The 23,739-nt window shown below is 41.9% G+C and overlaps 1 protein-coding gene and 1 long non-coding RNA gene across 3 annotated transcripts in view; both read left to right on the plus strand.

The window, feature by feature from the left end:
• Positions 1-9,441: 9,441 nt before the first annotated feature.
• LOC120371853 lies at positions 9,442-16,112 on the plus strand. The gene is made up of 5 exons (XR_005584614.1): positions 9,442-9,578; positions 10,069-10,239; positions 12,299-12,364; positions 14,320-14,416; positions 15,948-16,112. It is a non-coding gene; the product is annotated as an uncharacterized LOC120371853 (long non-coding RNA).
• Positions 16,113-16,268: 156 nt separating this feature from the next.
• Positions 16,269-23,739, plus strand: part of SI (sucrase-isomaltase) — a 200,409-nt gene continuing 192,938 nt past the window's right edge. Inside the window, exons 1-2 of one of the 2 annotated variants that reach the window (XM_039488204.1) lie at positions 16,269-16,605; positions 23,190-23,307. In XM_039488204.1, coding sequence (XP_039344138.1) covers positions 23,190-23,307 — 118 coding nt within the window. In that variant the 5' untranslated portion in view covers positions 16,269-16,605. Of the gene's footprint in view, positions 16,606-20,779; positions 20,974-23,189; positions 23,308-23,739 lie in introns of those variants that run through there. The other variant, XM_039488205.1, reaches the window with a different exon arrangement.

Here is a 23,739-nt window from a genome sequence, read left to right on the forward strand (position 1 = left end):
CACTTCATTGGATCCACGATAGCTTATGCTCAAATAAACGTGTTGGTCTCTAAGGTGCCACAAGTACTGTTATACCAATATAATAAAAACCAGCAGGATCTTATTAAGAGGGACAAGGCAAAGATGCCACATTTATTGCAAATATAATAATAAAGCAAAAGACAAAAGTAAACAATGTTGTTTGACTAATTTCTGTTACTACTTATTCCTTATATATATATATATATATATATACACACTCACTCACTCACTCACTCATTCATTCAGGTTCTGTATAGGTGTTATAGTTACCAGCCTAGAAGTTGCTCATGCCACCTTACTGGCCAGGTCTGTGTGAGGTGCATCTGATGCTCCTGGAGGTTGGCTGCAGAACCAGAGACTCAAAGTCCTCAGTTTTTAGAGTCCATTTTTATAGGAATTAATTCCTATGTTAGTCTATGGGAATTGTTTCATCCTGCTGTTGTTGGCTCAATTAGCAGATGGCACATTCCTGGTGGCTCCACACTGTCTTAAGTGGCACATTCCTTCCAAGTGTTTGGGGTGGATCCCAGTTTACCTTCCCGGGGTTGTCTGGTGGTCCACTTGACACATTCTTCAGCTGATGGATCCTTTCCAGGCTGGCACCTCCCTAACCATTCACGTACATCAAACATTCATCAACATACATTCCATATTTTAACCATATTTTAATTTACTGTCTCCACCACTTTTGGGGTGTGTGTTAATTCCTATGAGATTCCCAGCCCTGTAATCACAGAGGGTGGCAGTCTGTTTGTTTACATTGTATCAATTACAGCTTAAGGCTAGCATAGTGTTTACTTCAAGAACAAAGTCAATTAACTTGTTTGTAAGTTTTACATAGTAATAGAGTATCTTTCACAGGACACTTACAATCAGTGTTTTCTGCAGACAGGAGCTTACAAGTTTTAACATAAGAACTTAAAAGATTTTTGTACTTGGTGAACCTGGGGGGATTTTTGTACTTGGTGAACCTGGGGGGTCACTGTCACTTGGGGGAATCACTGTTAGTACCTTCTTTAATATCCCTACAGTAATCCTGTTCTTTTTGCGGTTACAGACTAACACGGCTACTACTCTGAAACCTTATTAACATACATCAGAATGTATTTGGAGGGATCTGCTACTTTCTTTCCTCATCAGACTGGGGAAAATGTTCTCTAAAATATTTGTCCTGGGGCAGTCTCATAAATATATTAACTTAATTACCTAGCTTTTTATGTATTTTTAAATATCTTTATTTATCAATCAAGCAACATTCAAATGGTAGTGACTCATTATGGAGGCTTTCTATTTTCTTTGGTGTCAATTTGTTACATTTTCTATCTTCCAGTTATGTATCCCAATTTCTTACTATTTCTGCTCCTTTTTATTGTCCATTCTTTTTCTCCTTCTTTTGCAAATACATGTTTCAGAAAATTATTAGAATTGATAGAAAAAATTGTAATGGAAAATTCCTTTTTGACCAAAATGAAATTTTTTTTAGTGCTCCCTCCCCCCACCCCACATTTAGGTCATTTTTTCCCATTATTTCACTGACAATTTTTTTTATTTTTTTGTTTGTTTTTAAGAAACTTAGTTTTGACTGGGGAAAAATCACTTTCTCTCAGTTTTTACTTCCCCCTCCATTTTTTTAATGGAGGAAAAAACCCTCTTACTTAAACAAGCCAGAATTACTTGAAATAGTTTGGAAAAAAATATTTGTTTTGATAAAAAAGAAATCATGGCAAATTTTGAACTCAACAAAATGTACAGTGACAGATTTTCAGCACAATATATTTTGCTTTTTATCCTTCCCCTATTGAGCATTTGACTTTAATCAAGCTTTCACTATACTGTATGTAATCAGGGTCATAAATGCTGGTCCATTAAACGATGGTGATGAATGTGACTAAATTAGGGAAATATAGCGAGCACTGGATTGGGTTTCGTGGCAACGTCTCTATTTTCCCTGCTACCTGGTCATGATATAGTAGATGATATCTCCTTATTGTCAGGTGCATGGTTTGAATGTAGTTTTTAATGTTCTACATGAAGTTTCAAGTGCTTCAGAATAGAAATGCTACTCCATGATTCTAAATAGAAGGAAAAAGTACCTAGGAAGTTATTTGGAAGTAGCCCCTTCATTCTCTATAGTCTGTATTTATTCCCCTGTTATATAAAAAGGTATTGCATACGTTTGGAAGGTTGAATTCATCTTCATGCCTCTTATTTTTTTTAAAACACATGTTTTTTTTCTAGATGTAGTTTTTTCAACAAAAACACCTTCCCATACTTATGCAGTTATTTGTTTCCATCTTCCATAGGACACAACGGGCATCATTAGACTGCACAGATCATATACTAGATATGACAAGATATATCAGATTTTGCAAATTCAGCTCTTGATACCTCAGTTGAATATGCTACATTTTTGACTTAAAGACTCCACTGTGCTTTTAAACATACTATATTCAGAACAGGGGGTTGGAGTAGATGACTTCCTGAGGTCCCTTCCGACCCTGACACTCTATGATTCTATGAACGGTGTTCAAGCAAGAAAACCACAGAAGGAGCACAATGACAGCTGTTTTGAGAAATGAGCTATCTCAAATTGGTACAGGTCAATGAACCTATGGAAAGACAACATAAATGTACAGCTCACAGATTACTTACAGTTATGAAATGATTTGATAAGAATGGTGAACTTGGTGCCATTTGTCCAGGGGTGAAAGTAAAACTTCTCTCTTACCAGTACTGGGGTGGGGGAGGCGGAGCAGCTTTGCAACCCCCCCGGAAGGGGCGGGGCCTTGGGTAGAAGGGGCGGGGCTGGGGGGGTCAGTGTCCCCCCCCAGCCAGATCGCCTGTGTTGCCCAGGGCTCCAATGGCGATTTAAAGGGCCCAGGGCTCTGGCCGTTGACACGGTAGCAGCAGTGGCTGGAGCCCCGGGCCCTTTTAAATCACTGGCCCCAGGGTAGCAGCTCCTTTTGCCGCCCCCTCCCCCTGTTGGTGGGCCGTGGGGGAAAAGGGGCAGGGATGTTAAAGCACTGCCATGGCAGCACTTTAAAGTCAGCGGTATGGGCCAGTACAGGCAGCCACTTTTTACCGATACATCGTATCGGCCTGTACCGCCTTACTTTCACCCCTGCATTTGTCACAACTGCATCCCTTTCAGTAGCAGTGTTTAATCTCTCATTATGATAACCAGTCTATTTCTGATGCTCCTGCAAATCAACATGGTGGTGAGATCCTGTTGTCCGAAGGATTTCGTCATAGTCAGGTAGTCAATGACCTGCTGTCAATATTACCACAAGATATTACTCTTTAAGACTGTTAAGCACTTCTTAACTTACAACTCATAAGAATCATGAGATATGGTGACTGTAGGGTGACCAGATCACCCAGGTCAAATATCGGGACATGGGGGGTGGGGGGTATAGGGACAGAGGGGAAAAAAATGGCGGCAGAGCAAAAAAAAAAAATCCCCCACCCCCGATTCCTCCTCCCTCCGCAAGCGCTGGAGGGAGGCCCGGGAGACTCAGGGGAGTGCGGGGCTGGGGTGAGTGTGAGTCTGGCCTGGCCCCAAGCAGGCAGGACTCGGGCGCGGTACCTGGAGGGAGAGTAGGGAGCGGCCTGCAGGGCCAGGCGGCGGTTGTTCTCCCCACCTGGGCAGCGGGACTTGGGAGCAGCTGCTGCTGCAGCTCCCACTGCCGCGGGGGGAGGAAGCGGCCGCTGGCCAAGCTTGGCGGCTGCGGCTCTAGCACCCATTAACCCCCCGAGCCCGGGCCTGCTGCGGGACCCAGCGCACTCCAGCCCCTGGCCAGTCGCATCTGGGCTGGCTGCCCAGCTGGTGCAATCCCGCAGGCGGCCCCGGAGTGGGGGCAGCAGGCCCCAGCCCCCCCATCCCGCTTGGGTCCCGCAGGAGAACGAATGGGGCTGGGCTGCCGATGCCTCCGCTGCGGGATTGCACCAGCCGGGCAGCCAGCCCAGACACGACTGGCCAGGGGCTGGGCGCAGCGTGCGCGCTGCTGGGTCCCTGCAGCAGACCCGGGCTCGGGGGGTTCTGGCCCGGGTGCCAAAGCCGCAGCCGCTGAGCGCCACGTGCTTGGCCGCTTCCTCCCCCCACGGCAGTGGGAACTGCAGCAGCGGCTGCTCCCGAGTCCTGCTGCCCAGGTGGGGAGAACAGCCGCCGCCTGGCCCCACGGGCCGCCCCCCTACTCTCCCTTCAGGTACCGAGTCCTGCCTGCTTGGGGCCAGGCCAGACTCACACTCACCCCGGCCCCGCACTCCCCTGCGTCTCCTGGGCATGGCATGCTTGGCAAGAGGCGGGGATTTGGGGAGGGAGCCAATGGGGGAAGGAGGGGGCAGAGTCAGGGCGGGGGAGGGCGCGAGCCCTTCTGGGCTCCGGAGCCTTTGCTTGTTTGTCCAGTGTCCCGACCTAACATTGGTCGGGACGTGGGACAAACAAGCAAATATCGGGACAGTCCCGATAAAATCGGGACGTCTGGTCACCCTAGGTGACTGAATATATAGGGTGAAATCTCCAGTTGAGATTTTCATAACCAGTCGGGGAGCTTTCGCTATACAACCCTCATTTATTTCAATAGAAGTTGGGTGGCTAAATTCCATAGCTACTGATAAAAGTCCACTGAAGTCAGTCTTCTTTTGACTTCAACATGGCCTGAAGCAGGCCCATACTTGGCTTGGAAAATCTCAACCTCTAAATAGGAAAATGTGCAGTCAACATGTATATGCGGTCTGGCTGGCTTATACAGTTTCCAAATTAACACGAAGACTGCAATAGTGTGTATTGATACTGAGACCCCTGATTTGAATGTCTGTTGTTAGTTACAATGAATGATAGCAATCTTTAAATGAGTTACATGCTCTCTGTGGTGGTGTATAATTTTTCTTCTACATTCTTAAACAGGTTTCTTCATAGAATTATAGAAGATTGGAATTGGAAGAGACCGCAGGAGGTCATCTAGTCCAACCTTCTGCTCAAAGCAGGACTAATGCCAACAAAATCATCCCAGCCACAGCTTTGTCAATCTGGGCCTTAAAAACCTCTAAGGATGGAGATTCCACTACTTCTCTGGTAACCCATTCACCACCCTCCTAGTGAAACAGTGCTTCCTAATATCCAATCTAGACCTCCCCCACTGCAACTTGAGATCATTACTCCTTGTTCTGTCATCTGCCACCACTGAGAACAACCGAGCTCCATCCTCTTTGGAACCCTCCTTCAGGTAGTTGAAGGCTGCTATCGAATCCCCCCTCACTCTTCTCTTCTGCAGACTAAACAAGCCCAGTTCCCTCAGCCTCTCCTCATAAGTCACGTGCTTCAGCCCCCTGATCTTTTTTGTTGCCCTCCACTGGACTTTCTCCAATTTGTCCACGTACTTTCTGTAGTGGGGACCCCAAAACTGGACGCAATATTCCAGATGTAGCCTCATCAGTGCCGAATAGAGGGGAATAATCACTTCCCTCAATTTTTCTGGCAATGCTCCTACTAATGCAGCCCAATATGCCGTTAGCCTTCTTAGCACCAAGGGCACACTGCTGACTCATATCCAGCTTCTCATCCACTGTAATCCCCAGGTCCTTTTCTGCAGAACTGCTGTTTATCCAATTGGTCCCCAGCCTGTAACGGTGCATGGGATTCTTCTATCCTAAGTGCAGGACTGCACTTGTCCTTGTTGAACCTCATCAGGTTTCTTTTGGCCCAATCCTCTAATTTTTCTAGGTCACTCTGGACCCTATCCCTACCCTCCAGTGTATCTACCTCTCCCCCCCAGCTTAGTGTCATCTGCGAACTTGCTGAGGGTGCAATTCATCCCAGCATCCAGATCATTAATAAAGATATTGAACAAAACTGGCCCCAGACTGACGCTGTTTGATGCCGGCTGCCAACTAGACATTGAACTGTTTTCTTTCTTTTTCTTTGTATTAAATAAAATTTATAAATAAACAAATCTAAACATTCATAAAGGGCCTGATAAATTTTTTTTAGCAAAGCCATAAAATTTCAAAATAAACACATCATTATTAATTCATAATTAGTATTGCTTAATTATAATTTGTTTTTTTGGCTTGTGCCTTAGGCTATGTCTACACGAGCGCTTATGTTGGCGTAACTTATGTCGCTCAGGGGTGTGAATAAACCATCCACTTGGGTGACAGATGTTGCACTGACATAAGTGCCAGTGTGGACAGCACAATGTCGGTGAGAGAGCTGCTACCACCACACACGGAGGTGGTTTTATTATGCCAATGGGAGAGCTCTCTCCCATCAGGCATAGGCAGACTTCACGAGACATGCTGCAGCATCGTCGTATGTGTAGACATGCCCTTAGTCTCCCTACCTCTAAACAGACATACGTTTTTATTTGTTATAACTAGACTAATCAAATATGCTCTTAGCTTTATGTAAGAGTACAGGGCTCCTTTCTGAAAGTTGCACTGCTGGTACACCTAGAAGAGAAGAAGAGTGAACTGTTGGGCATTTTCCATGTGCAGGACACCCAAAGAGCTCCTCTTTGGTGAATATCTGAATTTATGTGAATTTTTTTTATTACAAATGTAAGCCAATCAATTTTGTTTGGTCTGAGCTGGGTTATGTATGTGGGCATGTGGTAGGATATGGCCCACAATTGTCACCCTAACTTGTGGAGGATGGCATGAAGGTGGAGTTTTTCAAGGGGGAAACACAAATCAAGTCTTTGATGTAAGCTATAGTGCAAATGGCTGTATCTAACATGTAGCAACAGTAGCTGCCCCCCACTACCATAAGGACTGTATGATGAGGAGTTGAACTGGTTTAGATCAGAAGATCATAACTACCTTGAAAGTGAGAGCCAGACCAAGCCAGACTTTTCTACAATAGAGAAGGCAGGTTCAGCCAACCAACTGGATAACCATGAGTTTATGGAAAAGCCTTTCCAAAGGCCAAACCTAATGGCTATTTCTGTAAAGGAGAAGAGGAATCTTGGTTATATTACATGAACGATTATAGCAGTTAACTGACTTTTGACATTTGAAGCCTGTACAGTTAAAGGTTTATTCTGGTCCCCATCCATAATAGATCCAGTACCAAGGTAATGAGAGAGTTTTGTGGGTTTATTTCCCAGTAAAACTCTTGTTTTGTTCTGAGGGTATCCATGTATTCCTGGAGTGGCTTTAGGATAGAGGCCATTGCTCGGAATAAGGACCGCCACTCCAGCATTCCTCATTACGTTTGTGAAACAGAAATCCTTTAAACTGAAGTTAAGGGGCAATTTTTCACAGGTGGCCTGTCCACTCCTTGTTCAGAGCCAGGATTTCTGAAACTGCTGACACCACACTGTCCACTCTAAAGGGTTAATAATAGATCAAATCACTTCATTCAGTAAATGCTCTTAATGAAACAATACAGACTCTAAAAATAAATACTTCCCAATTTATTAGGTCCCTAGGGACCAGTTACTGTAGCCAGTATCATACTAATTTGAGGTATATGGGAACTTCCCCCAAAACAGGGTTGCCACTTGTATACAGGTGACCATAAAAAATACTTGCCACATTGCCTTAGGTCTGGGTTAGCCTTTCCCATTCTCCCACTCCTGTTTGTTCTCCTCTTTGTAGGATGACTTTTATAATTGATCAAACCCTGATTCCTCTTAAAAGAGTTCCAGGTCAGCTCCTTATTTCCTCTGTGTTAAGTAAGAGAATCCAGCACCAACCCACCGTATGAACAAAGTGCCCCCTACATACTTTACATTGGAAAGGCTCCAGTCTTGAGCTATACAAAATATGTATGGTGTCTAGTTTGAGTAGCCACAATCTCCTCAAACATATACTGTGGGGGCACATTATATTGTTGTTATAAATAACGAGTCCATAAAAACCCCAGCAACTGTTTCAATGCCATTCATTGGCACATTAGTTAACATTTTGTTCAGGTTTTTCTATTCCTGATAGTTGGCATTAACGATTTCTTTCTTGGAGTCTCTTTAGGTGGGTCTTTATAACCCTTACCCAAACATACACACAAAAGGGAACAAGTATTGATTGTTCTTCCCTAGGATTACCCCTGATGAATGAGGCTAGCAGTAGTGTACATAAGAAGGGCGTAGGCGTTGCTTTGAAAAGTGAAAATAAACTGTTAATACAACTTTTTTTCTTTTCTTTTCTTTTTTTTTAAATGTTAGTGAATTCTACAGCTAAGAGCAATAACTTTATTTTTGCTGGTCTATGTTTCTGTTATGCAATTTGGTGTCAATCACAGCAAACACCTTTTGTATATGAAAGCAAGCTGGCTTTTAAAAGACACCTTTCCCCTCTATTTAATGTATCATAAACTCCTCTTTTTGAGGAAAGAAAAATTCTAGGACAAGGTAGAAAAATGTGAAGGAAAAAAATGAAAAAGACAGACTTGATTGATGAGCACTTTTAGATACCCCCCGTCCCCAAATATATATATATATATATATATATATATATATACATATATATATATATATATATATATATATTGTCCTAGAATATATATACTAGGTTTCATTCTGAATACCCTGTGACATGACTGTAAAACCCATTTTTTTCTTCAGCCCCCCTTGCGTCCATTTCTGAGATCTATGTCATTTCACCTGTGTTTTAGTCTCTGTCTGTCTGTATGCTTGTATGGCATTTTCAGGCTCGGTTTTTAGTTTGAACTTTCATTAGTCTGCTTTTCTGGTCTGAGTTTATTTCCCTTTTCATTCTTTATCCATCTCTGTGTTATCCGGATTTTTCTGCTTCTGTTTCTGGCCCACTGCTCCAGCTCGCCACAGCCTGTGACATTCTGATCAGAGACTCAGCTGCAGCATGAAGCCACATAAGTTGCAAGACCATTTAGCTGGCATGCTGGGTTCAGAGCCTCAGTCACCCAGCAAGCATTTGATGAAGAGAATATTGTTGGCTGGTAGCTATTGCATATTGTCAATAGAACATTTTCCCCTCCCCAATTTGCTCATTATAGTGGCTACTGTGAGAGTCTGAGGCATTTAATATTAGAGTTGCTGTAGTTTGAATCCAAAGTACAGCAGCTCTGTATGAGAGAGAAGGGATTGGGCGGAGAGTCTGAAAATGAAAAAATGGGCTGATACCTCCTATAGCAAATAATTCATATAAGACTATACTTGCACTGAGAGATTCATTATATGGAAAGTGTAACACTTGAACTGCTCAAGAATGAATAAGCCAGGCTTTAAGAGGGGGGTACAGCCATTTAGTTTATTTTATTATTCATTTATCTTAGTTGTATAAGTAAAGCATGGCTGAAACACAAGGCCTACACAGGCTGAGACCTGTAAGATATTAGCTTCGCCATACTAAGCCATAGGCTTAAAAATGCTGCACATGGATGACATAGGAATAAGGTCACAAAGTTACAGAAAAGTAGATCACAATAGACTGTAATATATTGTCCAAGACCAAGAGATGCCTGATTGTAACATCTTTGAATGTCTGTCCTGACCACAGGTTACATGTGCATAGATGCTAAGGAGAATAAGAACTATGAAAAAAGGGAATGCCAATATTCATGGTGTGTGGAAGTACAGGTAAGGAAAAGAGGGTTGACACCTTCATGCATGTACATAAGATGTTATGTGTAGTCAGAATTACAATATAAAGAGTTCCCTGGTTGGGTACAAAGTGGGAAGACCCATGGGAAACCCCAACAGGAATCATTCTTCTACTGATGATTATCTGGTGAAAGATCCATCAGACCCTGGAATAGCTTTGAGGATGTGAGTCTGACTACAGTTATACCTCTTGCATTTTTTTATATATGCATGGATAATTGTAACTTTACTACAAATAACAATTTGTACTTGTGAGCATGTTTGTGGTCGCTGCCCTTGATCTTTGTGTTCCTAGAGTCCAAATTGGAGACAAGGACCAGTAGTGATTTTCACTCTGTTGAGCTTGAAACTGTAGCAATCAGTGGTATAATACAATATCACTAAATTCACTTTAAACAAATACAGTATGTTGACTGGATTATTGTAATGTTGGCTGTGTGCGTATACAGAGTTAATTCTATTGCAGGATTGTCAGGAGAAGCACCCAGGCAGAAAGGGAAGAACAATAGCCCAGCCTCTCTGCAAACACCCAGGACTCCTGATTTGAATGTCACTCCAAGTCCTTTTGAGATGGCTGAACTGGTTTAACCTGTCTCAGAAAGCACAGGAGAACCAAGGACTTAGGCTGGATTGAGAGGTATTTCCTGAAAGATAGGGGAGAGACATAAAAGGGAATTAAGTGGTTCAAACAGAGACCCAGACCCCCAGAGGATGGGGATCTGAGATAAGACAGGCCGATTTAGGACTATAGGTAGGGTACACATGTAGATCTTTTATTGTTTTAATAACGCTTTTTTTCTTATGTTTGGTTCCTAAATTTGGTTTGAGAAGGGTGTTGTAGGTCACTGATTTCACTGCTGACCACAAGCTTCTGAAGAACTGTAAGTGCCCAAACCCAGCTGGACCTGGTGGGGTAAGCATGGTGGATCCACAAGGTACTGTAGGGCAGGACTTGGTGTAAGAGTAGGAGAATCACAGGATAAGGATTCCACCCTAAGGAGGTAAAGGAATGAGGCCTCATACCTGAGGGGATGGGCTAAGAGGTGCACCTAGCCCTGTAACTGTGACTCTGTAGAAAGTGAAAATTGATTCAAATCCAGGACAATTCAGAAGCTGGTATGTAAGTGTGCTGTGAACATTCTAAACAAGGTCCTCAGCTGGTGTAAATGGGTGCAGCTCCACTGAAGTGAATGGATTTATGTTGATCGATATCAGTTGAAGATCTGGCCCTTTTTGTGCCTGGGCATAGGCAAAAAGACCTTTGTACCAATAGTTCTCAAAGTCCCTGTTTAGGCCATGATATGCTGATATTACTCAATAATATTTGCAGTGTTACCAGCTCTGATGTTTTATTTAAACTCCCAGCTCCTGGAGATAAATGATTACATGAGAATCTCAGTGTTCATTTAATAAATTAATAAAACAAAAGTTTCTAGCCCTCATGCTTGCAGAGACAACCTTGAAAATGTAACCTGAATAGTACCTTAAAGGATCAAAAAACAGAAGGCAAATAAAAGCACCACTTGATTGGCTTAGAAATCTTCAAATCATTAAAATAATCTCATGGTTTTTGAATGTGTAGGGTGGGCAGTAATTCATGTGTACAGTCTATGCTGAAGAGAGGAACCTCGGTGGAGGCAAGTACTACGATAGCTGTTATGAGTACAGTGGTGACCATGTCAATAAGACTGTCGCTATGAGAGTGACTATACTAATAGGTGGTGAGCCTTCGAACATACCCAGTCTGAACTAGAGCAGAGGTTCTCAACCTTTTTCGTTCTGAGACCCCTTCCCCCCCCCCATGCTATTAAAAACTCCATGGCCCACCAGTGCCACAACAACTGGTTTTCTGTGTATAAAACCCAGGACCAGTGTTATGGGGTAGCAAGCAGGGCAATTGTTTGGAGCCTCACACCACAGGGGCCCCCATGAAGCTCAGGCTTCAGCTTCAGACTAGATGGCAGGGCTCGGGGGCCCAAGCTTCAGCCCCCTGCGGTGGGGCTTTGGCTTTCTGCCCTGCATGGCAGCCCCCCTGAAACTTGCTTGTGCCCCCCCCAGGGGACCCTGGACCGCTGGTTGAGAACCACTGAACTAGAGGTTTCCAGCAGCTTGATCAGTCTGGGCTTGTCTACGCTTACAGCAGTGCGCTGCAGCCCTTTAGCACTTCAGTGAAGACATTACCTATGCTGATGGGGCAGCTTATCCTGTTGGGCAGTAGCTATGTAGACAGGAGACGCTCTCCCGTTGACATAGCACTTTCTACACCAGGGGTAGGTTGGTATAACTGCGTTGCTCAGGTATGGATTTTCCACGCCCCTGAGTGATGTTATTATACTGACATAAATTACTAATGTAAACCAAGCCTAAGTGTGAGCTGACTGCTCATGTAGTTAAAATCTTTGCTGTGCCTTTTCTCCTGACCATGCTGCCTCCTGGGTGCTTACTAAATATTAGAGAGACAGGAAAAAAGACTGAGTCCTGGCACTTACACTTAATGTCTTTCAACTGCTGTGTATTAAAAATACCGTTGTTCCACTGGCTTACCAAACATTTGCATATTTTAAAATTATTTTTCATCAAATATTTGTCACTCCTGAAGAATTTTAAAGTAATGAAAATTATTATTAATGCTACTACTAATAAATGGCTGAGAATCAGTTAATAAGGGCTTTGTATCTGCTTTGTTTCCTTCTCAGTAGCAGCAAGCACAGGTGCTGCTGGAGGACCATCTGCAGCAAGGATGAGGAAAGTCAGAGAAAAAAGTAAGCTATGGAGCTTTGAGGAAAAAATGCAAAGGGTCAGAGCAGTGACTTCACCAAAAGGATTCAGTCAGAAACGTCTTTCCCTTACTCCAAAAGTGGGGGAGGGCCTGGGACACAGCTTGTTATTTCAGGTTTGGGGCAATAGTCACCAGAAAATATACAGTAGCTTGCGTAATTATGATTCACAAAGATCCTTGAAATTAAGATTTACTAAGACATGTACCAAGTGCTATTTAAGCACCAGTTTTTGTTAAATCAAAGCAAGTCCTTTTAGAGTTGCCAACTCTTGTGAATATTATCTCACAAAATTTGCTGCTTTTCTTGAAGTCGTATCTTCTGGATACATCTTGTGAGGTGAGACTTAGCTTTTATTATAAAAGAAGAATTAAGTATCTCAACCCTCATGGTTGGGGAGAAAAGGTTAAAAACTTTGACCCAAGTACATCCTAAATGCTTAAACCTATTCCCCACCCCCAGATACAGCATGATTTTTAAGCCAATCTCAGTTTCTGGGGCCTGATTCACAATTTATTAATGTTGGGGGTTTGTTCTGGGGGTTGGGTGAAACCTTATTGAACTTGGTGGGTGTGACATTTACCCTGAATGAAAGCCAGCTGTAAGAGGCAATTAAGCTCCTTTGTGAATAGATAGCTGAAACAATAGGTGCCAGCCAAAACATAGGCTACATGCAAGACTGTTCAGGAATCTGAGCTGTGGGCAGAAGGATTTGACTGGGGATTGAATGCAAACACAGGAGCTAGATAATACTGGATCAAGCTCTGTGTGAGAGAGAAGCAGATAAAACAACACAGAAGTATGGAGTATTGAAAATGGTGTTAACATTAAAAGCTATCACTTAAACTTGTGATGGTTTTCCTGGTCCTGCTTGCAGGCTAGGGGGCTTTAGCAGGAAGTGTGTGATCAGAGACTGTGGAGAGTCAGCCTAGAATAAGGTAGGTTGAGTTGTACCTCTCTGTTTAGGGTTAATATGTGTTGTTGAATTCTAAGAAATAGCATACATTTCAACCTTCCACCAAAACTATTATATGTTTTATCTAATTTCTCACTGTGTATGCCATGAACATAGCAAGGAACCCCAGAGAAGCATTTGTTGTATGACCCTGAGACGGAGCTTTTGGGTAGAGTGCTAGCTGGAAAGGGGCTTCGTACAGTGAGCAAATAAACTGTTTCTTGATTGATTTCTATGGTGTTCTGGGAAAAAGGACTTTGTACATTCTTTGTAAATAAATAGGATTGAATTAGAGAAATACCTGACTCCAGCATCAATTGCTCCTCCTAACGGAAACAATCTTCAAGACACCAATTCTTTTTTGACTAACCACTCCGGCCAACAGTATTTATGTATCTATAATTCACAACATAACCATCTGTATTCCTAAATAATTGCTATAATCAGCCTAGCAGCTTTAACTAAAATGAATGTATTATGTAACCTACAGGTTCAGGTTGTATAGTAGTTTAAATGGACAAAGATCTATACTAATTATATTGCCTTTTACAGTAGTTTGAACACCATGTCATTTTTAATCACTACTGAGCTCTTTGTATCGTAGCTTTTAGCTCAGTCACCTGACCAGGAAGGACAGGTCAAAATTACCCACAGCCCTGTAACCCATATTCCTCCTCCACTGTGGGGTTGCCCCCAATAAGCACACAGATCAGTACTAATTATTTAATCAAAGGTCTGTATTGGCAGAGGGGCAGGACAAGGTAATCTGGTTAGGTGGCTCTCATAAAACACAGATGTCTTCTCTCATTTATGCTGATTTCGAGCCCCTAGGATTGGAGGAGCACATGGTTGGTTTGGTCAGTTTTGCCCCTCTTCTCCTACCCTACTGATTGTATCTCAGCTATAGCTGAGGATCTAGCCCTGTGTCTTTACTTTCCCCCAATGTAGTTCTATGTCCTGGTCTCTTTCTCTTGATTCTCTGCAGTTCTTGTGACTTGAAAATTCCCTCATCTGAGCACATTTTCAGGATGGCTGAGATCTCTAATAGTTGCTAGTATCTACTAAATCTTCACTCTACTTGGGTAAGTCCTCACAGTTTTCTTCTTGTCCCAAAGGGTTTTCCTTAACACTGTTTTTCAAGCCTTGTCTAAACAAAGCAATTTACTGGCATTATAATTACTAGTATAATTTCTCCTGTGGACAGTCATTTGGAATATAAGTGGCCTATTTTTTGGTTTAGCTTAATTTACTTTGGAAGTTAATTAAAGAAACTGACCAAAGGCTGCTTTTATTCCAAATGACAGTGTCCACAGGAGTAACTATAGTGGTATGAATCCACATCTAACCTTATACTGGTATAACTTCCCATATAGACAAATCCTCAGTCTCTTTCTTAGGCTATGTCTATACTATGGACTGTACTATGTACTGCTGCAGCTGTGCCACTCTAAGGTCTCCCATGTAGCTGCTATATGCCAGTGGGAGAGAGCTCTGCTGCCAACATAATTAAACCACCTTTCCAAGCGGTGGGTGGTAGGAGAGTGTCTCCCGCTGACATAGCACTGTCCACACCATAGCTTTTGTCATTCAGGTGTTTTTTTCACAGACTGACACAAGTTTTACCAACAAAATTTCTACTGTAGACAAACCCTTAAAGTCTTTTTTGGTCCGGGCTGCAATTCAGTGGGCTCTTTACTGGGCATCAGGAGCAATTGTTAAGTGTTGCAAAGCCAAGTGATGATTTTCCTGTACCATAAACCCTTTGAGTGTCTTTGTCACTGTATCCTCTCAATCTTTCTCTGGCTCAGAGTTCACCCATTTTATTTTCCCCTCTACCTCCTCTGCTTCTCACCGTTTCTATTATTTCTCCTTTCTCCTGCCATCTCCCCTCACACATCCACACCCTTTTTTGCTAAAACAAACAAAAGTTTGGGCATCTAGAGGGGAATGAAAGTGAGAAGTAGCAATCAGAGTGTTTCCGATCGAATGGTTTTCAGTTCTCCAGTGACGCATTGTTGCTTCTGTTGGCCTAAAGCAAGAGGGCACCTAATTACAGCTCGCCAAATAAGGCACAGTACAAGCTGCACATTTAAATGTCTCTGATGTGCTGCCAAGGTGCTAAAAAGGGGATCCCACAAAGAAACATTTTCTTTTAGGCTATGGTAGACCTCATGTCCAGAGGCATGTGCTCACAGCCAGGGGTGTGTGATCACTGGGAATCTATCCCTCCGCCCCCGGCAAACACACTCTCATAACCACAACCAAAGAGGATAGCAGCACTCCCTGTCTGGGCAAAGAAGTCAAGCTGCACTTTTTTCAGAGTAGCAGCCGTGTTAGTCTGTATCTGCACTTTGATACTTGATACTCTGTTTTATATGCTCTCCTGAGTGTACAGTATGAGAGTGTGGGAGACGTTTTGAAAATACCACCCCTTTGATGCAATCTACTCATTATGAAAGGCTCATATTAACTCTTTGGGGGAAGTTCTATGACCTGTGTTATACCAGAGGTCAGATGATCACAATGGTCCCTTTTGGCCTTGGAATCTATGAATTTGCACTTCCAGAAGTGTTTTTTTTTTAATGAAACACAGGAATAAATTCTCTCTGACAGGGATGATTGAGCAGTGTCGAGAGAGAGTCCATCAGAAACAGCAACATCACCTTCCCTTCAATTTGATGGTGGAATTTTATCAAGAGGCTCCCAGGAGTCCTGAACCAGTTTTCCTGCATCTTCCTCATTAATTTTCCAACTTATCATTAAACTCTTTGGGCCAAATTCATGTTCAATATAAGTCATCCTGAAGGCGGTGGAGTTACAGCAGGGATGAATCTTGTCCATTGCCAGTAATGTAGTCATTCATATAACCTACACGTTGAGTTCCAATAGCAGACCAATTCTAGTAATGAATCCTTAATTGATAGCCAAATAGTGAAGCAGCCTAGTTGATTGTGAGCTCCCTAGAAGAAAACACCACCCATCCCCAAGAGTGATCAGCTCCTATTGTCTAGCCTAAAGAAAACCCTTGAATCATCAGCTTACCTATAAACAAATCTAGTGTTCTCCCTTCAAGTATTGTAATTTATCTACAAAAATCCCCACTCACCCTCCAGTCAGTGTTCTGATGCTTAGATCCAAATTATTCCTCAGTTCCACTGGGACTCCATATTCTCCTGACTGATCGTGCTGGGAACTCTGCCTGTCTCCTGCCCTCAGCTACCATCATCATCTGGGAATCCCGACCAGTTCAAAGTTCAAGCTTCAGGGAGCGGTGAGATTCCCCTCCCTCCCTTTGTTTTCCTTTCTACCTTAGGTATTAATCTTTAATAATGTTGGTTTAGCCTCCTTGTGTAGTTATCACTATTAGTCAATACATAATTTTATGGTTAAGTTGATTGCTTCTCTCTCTCTTGCTGAACTTTACTTTTTGTGTTTTTAGCTTCCCCCATTCACTCTACAGCAATGCTTCTTTTACCTGAGCTAAAGATCCCTGCAGCACCCAAAATACTATGGGGTTTGCTCATCAAGCAGGTTACTGCCAGTACAATTGTGTTGTGAGCGTGGGGATAGGGACGTGATGAATCTGGGATGCATAAGGGTAACAGCTTGAAAGTGCTGCTTGACCCAGTCCATGGAGCCCAAGGGCATATAAGGAGAGTCAACTTGAAAGTGCTGCTTCATCCAGCCCCGTGAGTCCAGAGACATATAAGGGGTCAGCTTGACAGTGCTGATTGACCCGGTCCGCTCAGACTTGCTCTGATAATGTGTGTGTGAGTGTTCATCCAGTTTGGGGGCTGGAGAAACCCAGCCCTGGGGAACCTAGGTCCTGCAGGATAGCTCCATTGGGAGGGGACTTGCAGGAGGGAGAAGTAGAGCTCCATATGAAAACACAGGTTTCAGAGTAACAGCCGTGTTAGTCTGTATCCGCAAAAAGAACAGGAGTACATGTGGCACCTTAAACACTAACACATTTATTTGAGCATAAACTTTCGTGGCCTACAGCCCGCTTCATCGGGTGCATAGAATGGAACATATATTGAGGAGATATATACAGAGAGCATGAAAAGGTGGGAGTTGTCTTACCAACTCTGAGAGGCCGATTAAGTAAGAGGAAAAAACTTTTGATGTGATAATCAAGATAGCCCAGTACAGACAGTTTGATAAGTGTGAGAATATTTACAAGGGGAGATAGATTCAATGTTTGTAATGTGCCAGTACACTTCTTATCAAAGGGTCTGTACTGGGCTATCTTGATTATCACATCAAAAGTTTTTTCCTCTTACTTAATTGGCCTCTCAGAGTTGGCAAGACAACTCCCACCTTTCCATGCTCTCTGTATGTGTATATATATCTCCTCAATATATGTTCCATTCTATGCATCCAAAGAAATGGGCTGTAGCCCACTAAAGCTTATGCTCAAATAAACTTGTTAGTCTCTAAGGTGCCATATGAAAACACAAGTGACACAAGCAGTACAGTGATAGAATTACAGAATCCCCTTCCCCAGAAGAGTAATCCGAATAAATGAGCATACTCCCAAAGTAATGGGTAAATCTGGTAACATGTCCCTTGCTCCAAACACACATATAAAATGAGTATCTAGACAAAGAAAAATCTTCTGCTGATTTTGAAATGACACAGAGGACCTGACTGGTGATGCAGAAAACGGGTGGGGACTAGATTCTGCTGTTGACAACAGAGTTAATTGTCATATATGCAGAACCCAGACAAAGCTTTCTTCTCTTGTCTGTGCTCCTGCGATGAGGTCACTGAACATGGGATTCTTCAGGACTGACTGTAGGAAAGTGGTTAGCCATCTTCCTTTCTCATGAGCCTTGACAGCACATTAACACTCGCTCTGCTGAATCAAGCTCCCAGTGTTTGTTTCAGTGTTACAGCTAGTGCTACAGTGAGTAATTTGGCAGGCACAATATACATTAAAGGGTATCAGTCATATCTACCACATTATTGATCAAAGTGGCACTCCAGTAGCCATTCATCTTCATCCAAATGTGTTGCAACACCCAAGTAGTTGCTGTTGGAGGTATTTGAGTAAATGCAACCCTAGCTTGGACCATAGCCAGCTGACAGGTTTGTAAAGGTGTTTAAAGCTGTTTACACTAGTTTTTAAAAATGTGTTAGTTAAAGCATGCGAGCTAATACATTTTGAAACACAGCCTATTTTCCTACTCTAGATATACTCACAAAGTTCCAACAGTTCCAGTCACTGAATGATCAACTCTTAATTCCCTAAAACCAAATTAGGGCACAGCAGAGTCCATGTTGTTCCAGTTCGCAGCTTCACTGATTTCTCAGGGTTTTTTACTGTCTCAGTCTATCTCTATCTGTAATCTTCCCATTCCTGCAGCTCAACAGTGCATCTCAACCTGAAGTCCTGGCTTCTATTACACTCTGTAGATTTATGGAAATATACTCTGCTGGGGATTCTGATTGGTTAGCCCTCTTTCAAGTCCTCTTTTTTTCAGTTCCTGCTGTGTTGCTCATGCCCTCAAATGGCTTGGAAAATGTTCTCCAGGAAATTGATCCTGCAAGTTACTAGCACTCTGTTCCAAGTCAGGAAAGCACTTAGTCATAGGCTTAAATTGACTGCAGTGGGACCACTGACATGCTTAAAGTTAAGCACATGCTTGTGTGCTTTGGTGGATTGGGACCAGAGTTCTCAGAATCTTGCAGGATCAATCCACGTTCAGCTAAAATTAAGTTACACAGCCAAACAGATATAGAGAACAAAAATCCAACTGTTATGCCCCAAAGCAGAGCAAAAAGTTGCATTTTTACTAACCCAAACAAAACTGCTTTGAAATGCCATATTGTGATGTTGTTGCGAGGTGCACATTAGAACCACCTTCACTGAGCTTATACAACTAATACACAGGAAGTGAGTTAGAATACACAGAGAGAGAGAGAGAGGGCAAGACAGTTGAATGATTAAAATAGGCTGCTTTTCAAAAACAGTGAATCCGTGTGAGTGCTGACACTTTTAGATTGAGATGGATCACTACTGGAGCACCACAATGCTGTACGTGTACGATTGATTTTCACTAGCCAGCACTTAAAGAAAAGAAGCAAAGAGTCCTGTGGCACCTTATAGACTAACAGATGTATTGGAGCATGAGCTTTCGTGGGTGAATACCCACTTCGTCGGATGCATATGCCACAGGACTCTTTGCTGCTTTTACAGATCCAGACTAACACGGCTACCCCTCTGATACTTAAAGAAAAGAGAAAGAGAAACGTTCCATTCGGGCTTCACTTTTCAGTGGTTGCCACTAGGAGGTGGAATGTTCAATAGACTGATTAAATAACACATTTTAATTTGCAATGTGGACTGCAGTCAGTATGCACTGCAACGTATGTTTTAACAGACTAGAACAGGCATTTGATTTCAAAGTGAGGCTTCTGTAGAGGGGGGAAAACAAAAAACCTTCACATGTCTTCTCAGTAAGAAAAACAGGTAAAACTGTGTCCCCCTACAAACATTTTAGTGCTTTTTCCCCCCGTAAGCTTTCATCTTTTTCTCACTCTTTGGATATATATTGTCTTCTTACTGCTATAATATTAATAGTAATGTCAATAATTACTTTACAGATGATTCCTGAAAAAGTTTTAATGGTCAAAATCTTATTAGCTTTGCAGCATTGTATGCAGCGTTGTAGCCATGTTGGCCGCAGACTATCAGAGAGACAAGGTAGGTGAGGTCTTATCTTTTACCAGCTTCTGTCGGTGTGAGAGACAAGCTTTGGAGCTACACAAAGCTCTTCCTCAGGCCTGGGGAAAGGTACTCCGAGTGATGCGGCTAAATACAAGATCAAACAGATAGATTCGCATAAATAGGTTAGAGGCACAACAGAGCCTGGGAACTTAAGTTCAAAATTTTGCTTGACACTAAAAATCATAGTCTTAGTAAAGACACAATCTGTAACCCATTAACCTCCCCCCCATTTTTTGTCCTATGACTAACGGGGTGTTAACCGTGCCACTTCCTCTTGAACGGTTCCTTAATATATGTGCTAACTACTTATGCTAAACTATCTGTTTGATTTTGAACATAGCTTAGTCTGAGTACCATCCCCAGACGCGAGGAACTGGAAAGCTTGTCTCTCTCACCAAGTTGGTCCGATAAAAGGTATGACCTCACACACTTTTACAGTGTGATTTTTAAATAGCTTTTTCCATTTATGGAACACTAAGTGGTTTATAATGTAATGAAGGCAGAAATAACAGATAAGAAAAATGAAGTTAGGTGAAAACAAATTGAATGGTGCAGCAAAAAACTGCAGGGATGTCACCTGATAATAGGTGTTGTCATCAGGTTGTTGCTACTCTTCTGCTTGTGTACAGTGACATGAGTGATATCTCAGAGAAAATGATTATTAATTAACTAGCCATTCTCTGGCTGCAATATACATGCAATATCCATGGCAACCATTTTCAGTGCAAAGAGATTTTACAATCTGCCTCTGAGTATGTATGTACCTTCCACTGATAGACTAGTTAACAAATAATGCAATAAACTGATAGGAGTTCAATATAAAGCTGGAGTTTTCAAGTTGAACCTTCAGTGCCAGAGGACTGGAACAAGAGCAATGCACAGACGGTGAAACAAGGTGGTTTTGAGGTATGTGCTTTTATTCATGGTTTTCAAGTTTCAAGAGTATATATCACACAATAGGATTTGTACTGTAAATCCTCATTTTCAACTTCTCAGTCCCGGAGAAGTGCAGAGCTCCAATACCTTGTTTTGTTCTGTGTTCTTTGACAAAACCTTTAACCTTACTGTAGATCTCAAAATGCTGAATGTTGCCTTGCAATGTTCCTGATCGACATATTTGTGGAAAGGGTCATTTGAGAACTCCAGTCAGGAACAGCTGGATTATAATTTCTTTATTGCATTGAACAATATGGTTTTCAATATAGTAAAACAGTTGCAGGCTGAAAATACAATATTCCCTGGGAAGCCAACAATGTTATGGTATAGAAAATGTCTAGGAAACCTTATATGAATGTATTGTGCAGTGTATAAAAGTATCTTTGTTTGATTATATTCTGAAAATTGTATATTATCCTAGCTTTCACTTTCCCTTGAAGACTGCTGCTGTTTTGAGATTGGTCTTTCTAAATGAGTTAATAAACTACCTCTTCATTCCTATGACCGTGAGGCTATTGAGTGAGCGGGGGAAGGGCAGGGCAAGTTACATGGAGGCTGCAGGAGTAAAAGCATCAAGTTTAAACTGTTCTGATGTCAAAAAGCTTTTCCCCCAGTACTGCTGATTATTGGAACACCCTGTCTAAGTGTTTTAAAAGATCAGTGCGATGAGCAGTACTATACTATTTCCACTAGCAAAACTGCATTTTGTTCTTATTTTAACTAAATAAAAGAAAGTTATTTCCCTGTATTTAAGCCAGTTTTGTCAGGCAAAATGCTTTTAAGCAAATGAAAAATGCAGTTACTGTTGCTGGTATATTGATCTGAAGGTTGGAGATGTTTTAATGAGTTTTATTGCTGGCATACAGTTAAACATTAATGGTACCATGTTGTTCTTCACATGAGATGGAGCAGTGGACTGTGTGGTAGCCTGAATATTTCAACAGTAAGCACTGATCTACACTAGAGAGTTAGGTCTAAGTAAGGCATCTTACATTGACCTAACTTTGTAAATGTCTAAACTAAAATGCAGCTTCCACTGATGTAACTCACCCACTACATTGACGAGGCTTAGTGCTTAAGTCAATGTAGTTAGGTAGACTCGGTGTCAGTGTAGACGCTACATCAACTTGCTGCTTTTCAGAAGCCATCCCACAAATGCCCCACACTGACCATTAAATCAGTACAAGTGCTTCTGGTGAGGATGCGCGGCGCCACCAATACAAGCAGCATAGTGTGGACATGCAAAAGCAGTTTAACTATTGTGGTGACTGTACATCGATGTAACTTAGTCGACTTAATTTTGCAGTATTGACTTGCCCATACCATTTGTCAATGATGGCACTTTTCTAACTTTACTAAATGGGCTGTCACTCTGGGGATCTTGTCAGATCAGCTGGTACATTCACCCTTTGAAATCACATGCTAAAAGATCAAATATGCATACCAAAATATTAATACAAATTCTACAGATAATCATTTTGAATATTGCATACATCTGTGTCAATAGGCATGCCTTGCTCTGCCAGTGTGGACTGTCTGCAGTAAAGCAAACTTTGGATATAGAAACTGAGTCACACAAGGAAATACATTAATTTAATACAGTAGTCACTTCTGCCTTCTCAGAATTACACCACTTAAGTAATTACACCAGCTTAATTCACAATAGTTTCCCCCAGTTACTGATATGTAACTTACACCACCATTTATGTCACCATTGATCTGTAGTATAGTTGTTATTTCCACTATACAAGGCAGTATATAATAGAGCTCTTCGACATTTTTTGTCAATTTTTTTGGCAAAATACATCCTGACAACTTTTAAACTGAAAACCAAAATTTGGGGTGTTTTGTTTGTTGAAAGCTTTAACCAAAAAAAAGTTCCTGGAAAGTTCAAGGAAAAGCTGAAAAGTTTCATGGAAAAAATTGTATACAATTATTTTGGGGGGTTTCCTAGAAATTTGTCACAGAAAATTAAATACACTTCCTGACCAGCTTTAGTAATTTACTCTGTTTAATGGAGCTGAACATCAGAATATTACTTTGTCTGTGAGGTGTGGTTGTATTTTAACTTCTTTGGTCAAAGGACACATTCTTAAAGCAATTATTTGCTAGATATTTACTTAAAAGCACATTCCTGAAACTGTTTTTGTGTTTTGTTTTTTACAATGGTGTTTATCTGTGGCTAGATGGGAAAGAAGAAGTTCAGCGGATTAGAACTCTCCCTGATTGTCCTCTTCTGTTTGGTGGTGATTGTAGCCTGCATTCTGGTTGCACTTTTAGCAACAGGACAATCTGGACTCCAAGGTAACAGTTGTTATTCATCATGATTATTGTAGAACTCAAAGGTCAAGCCAGGAATAGTCTCTGAATTTGAATTGCTCAAGGAGGGAATGGATTAGATTTGATTAACAAAACGAACCAAAACGAGTCTAATCAATGCCCGCTGAAGTCAATAGGAGTCCTTCCAGAGGACGATGGATCAGGCTTATAAACAAAATTCAAGCATGAGGGCATGTAACGCTCCGTGTGTTCATATGGTATCCTTCACAAAATCAGTGCTTTTGTGTGTAGATTGTAAACTCTTTGCGATACAGACTGCATCTTCCTGTGTATTGGTAGTGTCTAGCACAATGGGGCCCTGATGCTGACAAGGCACAGTGGTTGCTTCCTTTTTACAGATAACGTTAATATTTATAATGAGTAAAAAAACTAGAAAGATTAAGAATTTAAAGCAGT

Source organism: Mauremys reevesii, linkage group 9 (genome assembly GCF_016161935.1).
Source record: "Mauremys reevesii isolate NIE-2019 linkage group 9, ASM1616193v1, whole genome shotgun sequence".
NCBI lineage: Eukaryota > Metazoa > Chordata > Testudines > Geoemydidae > Mauremys > Mauremys reevesii.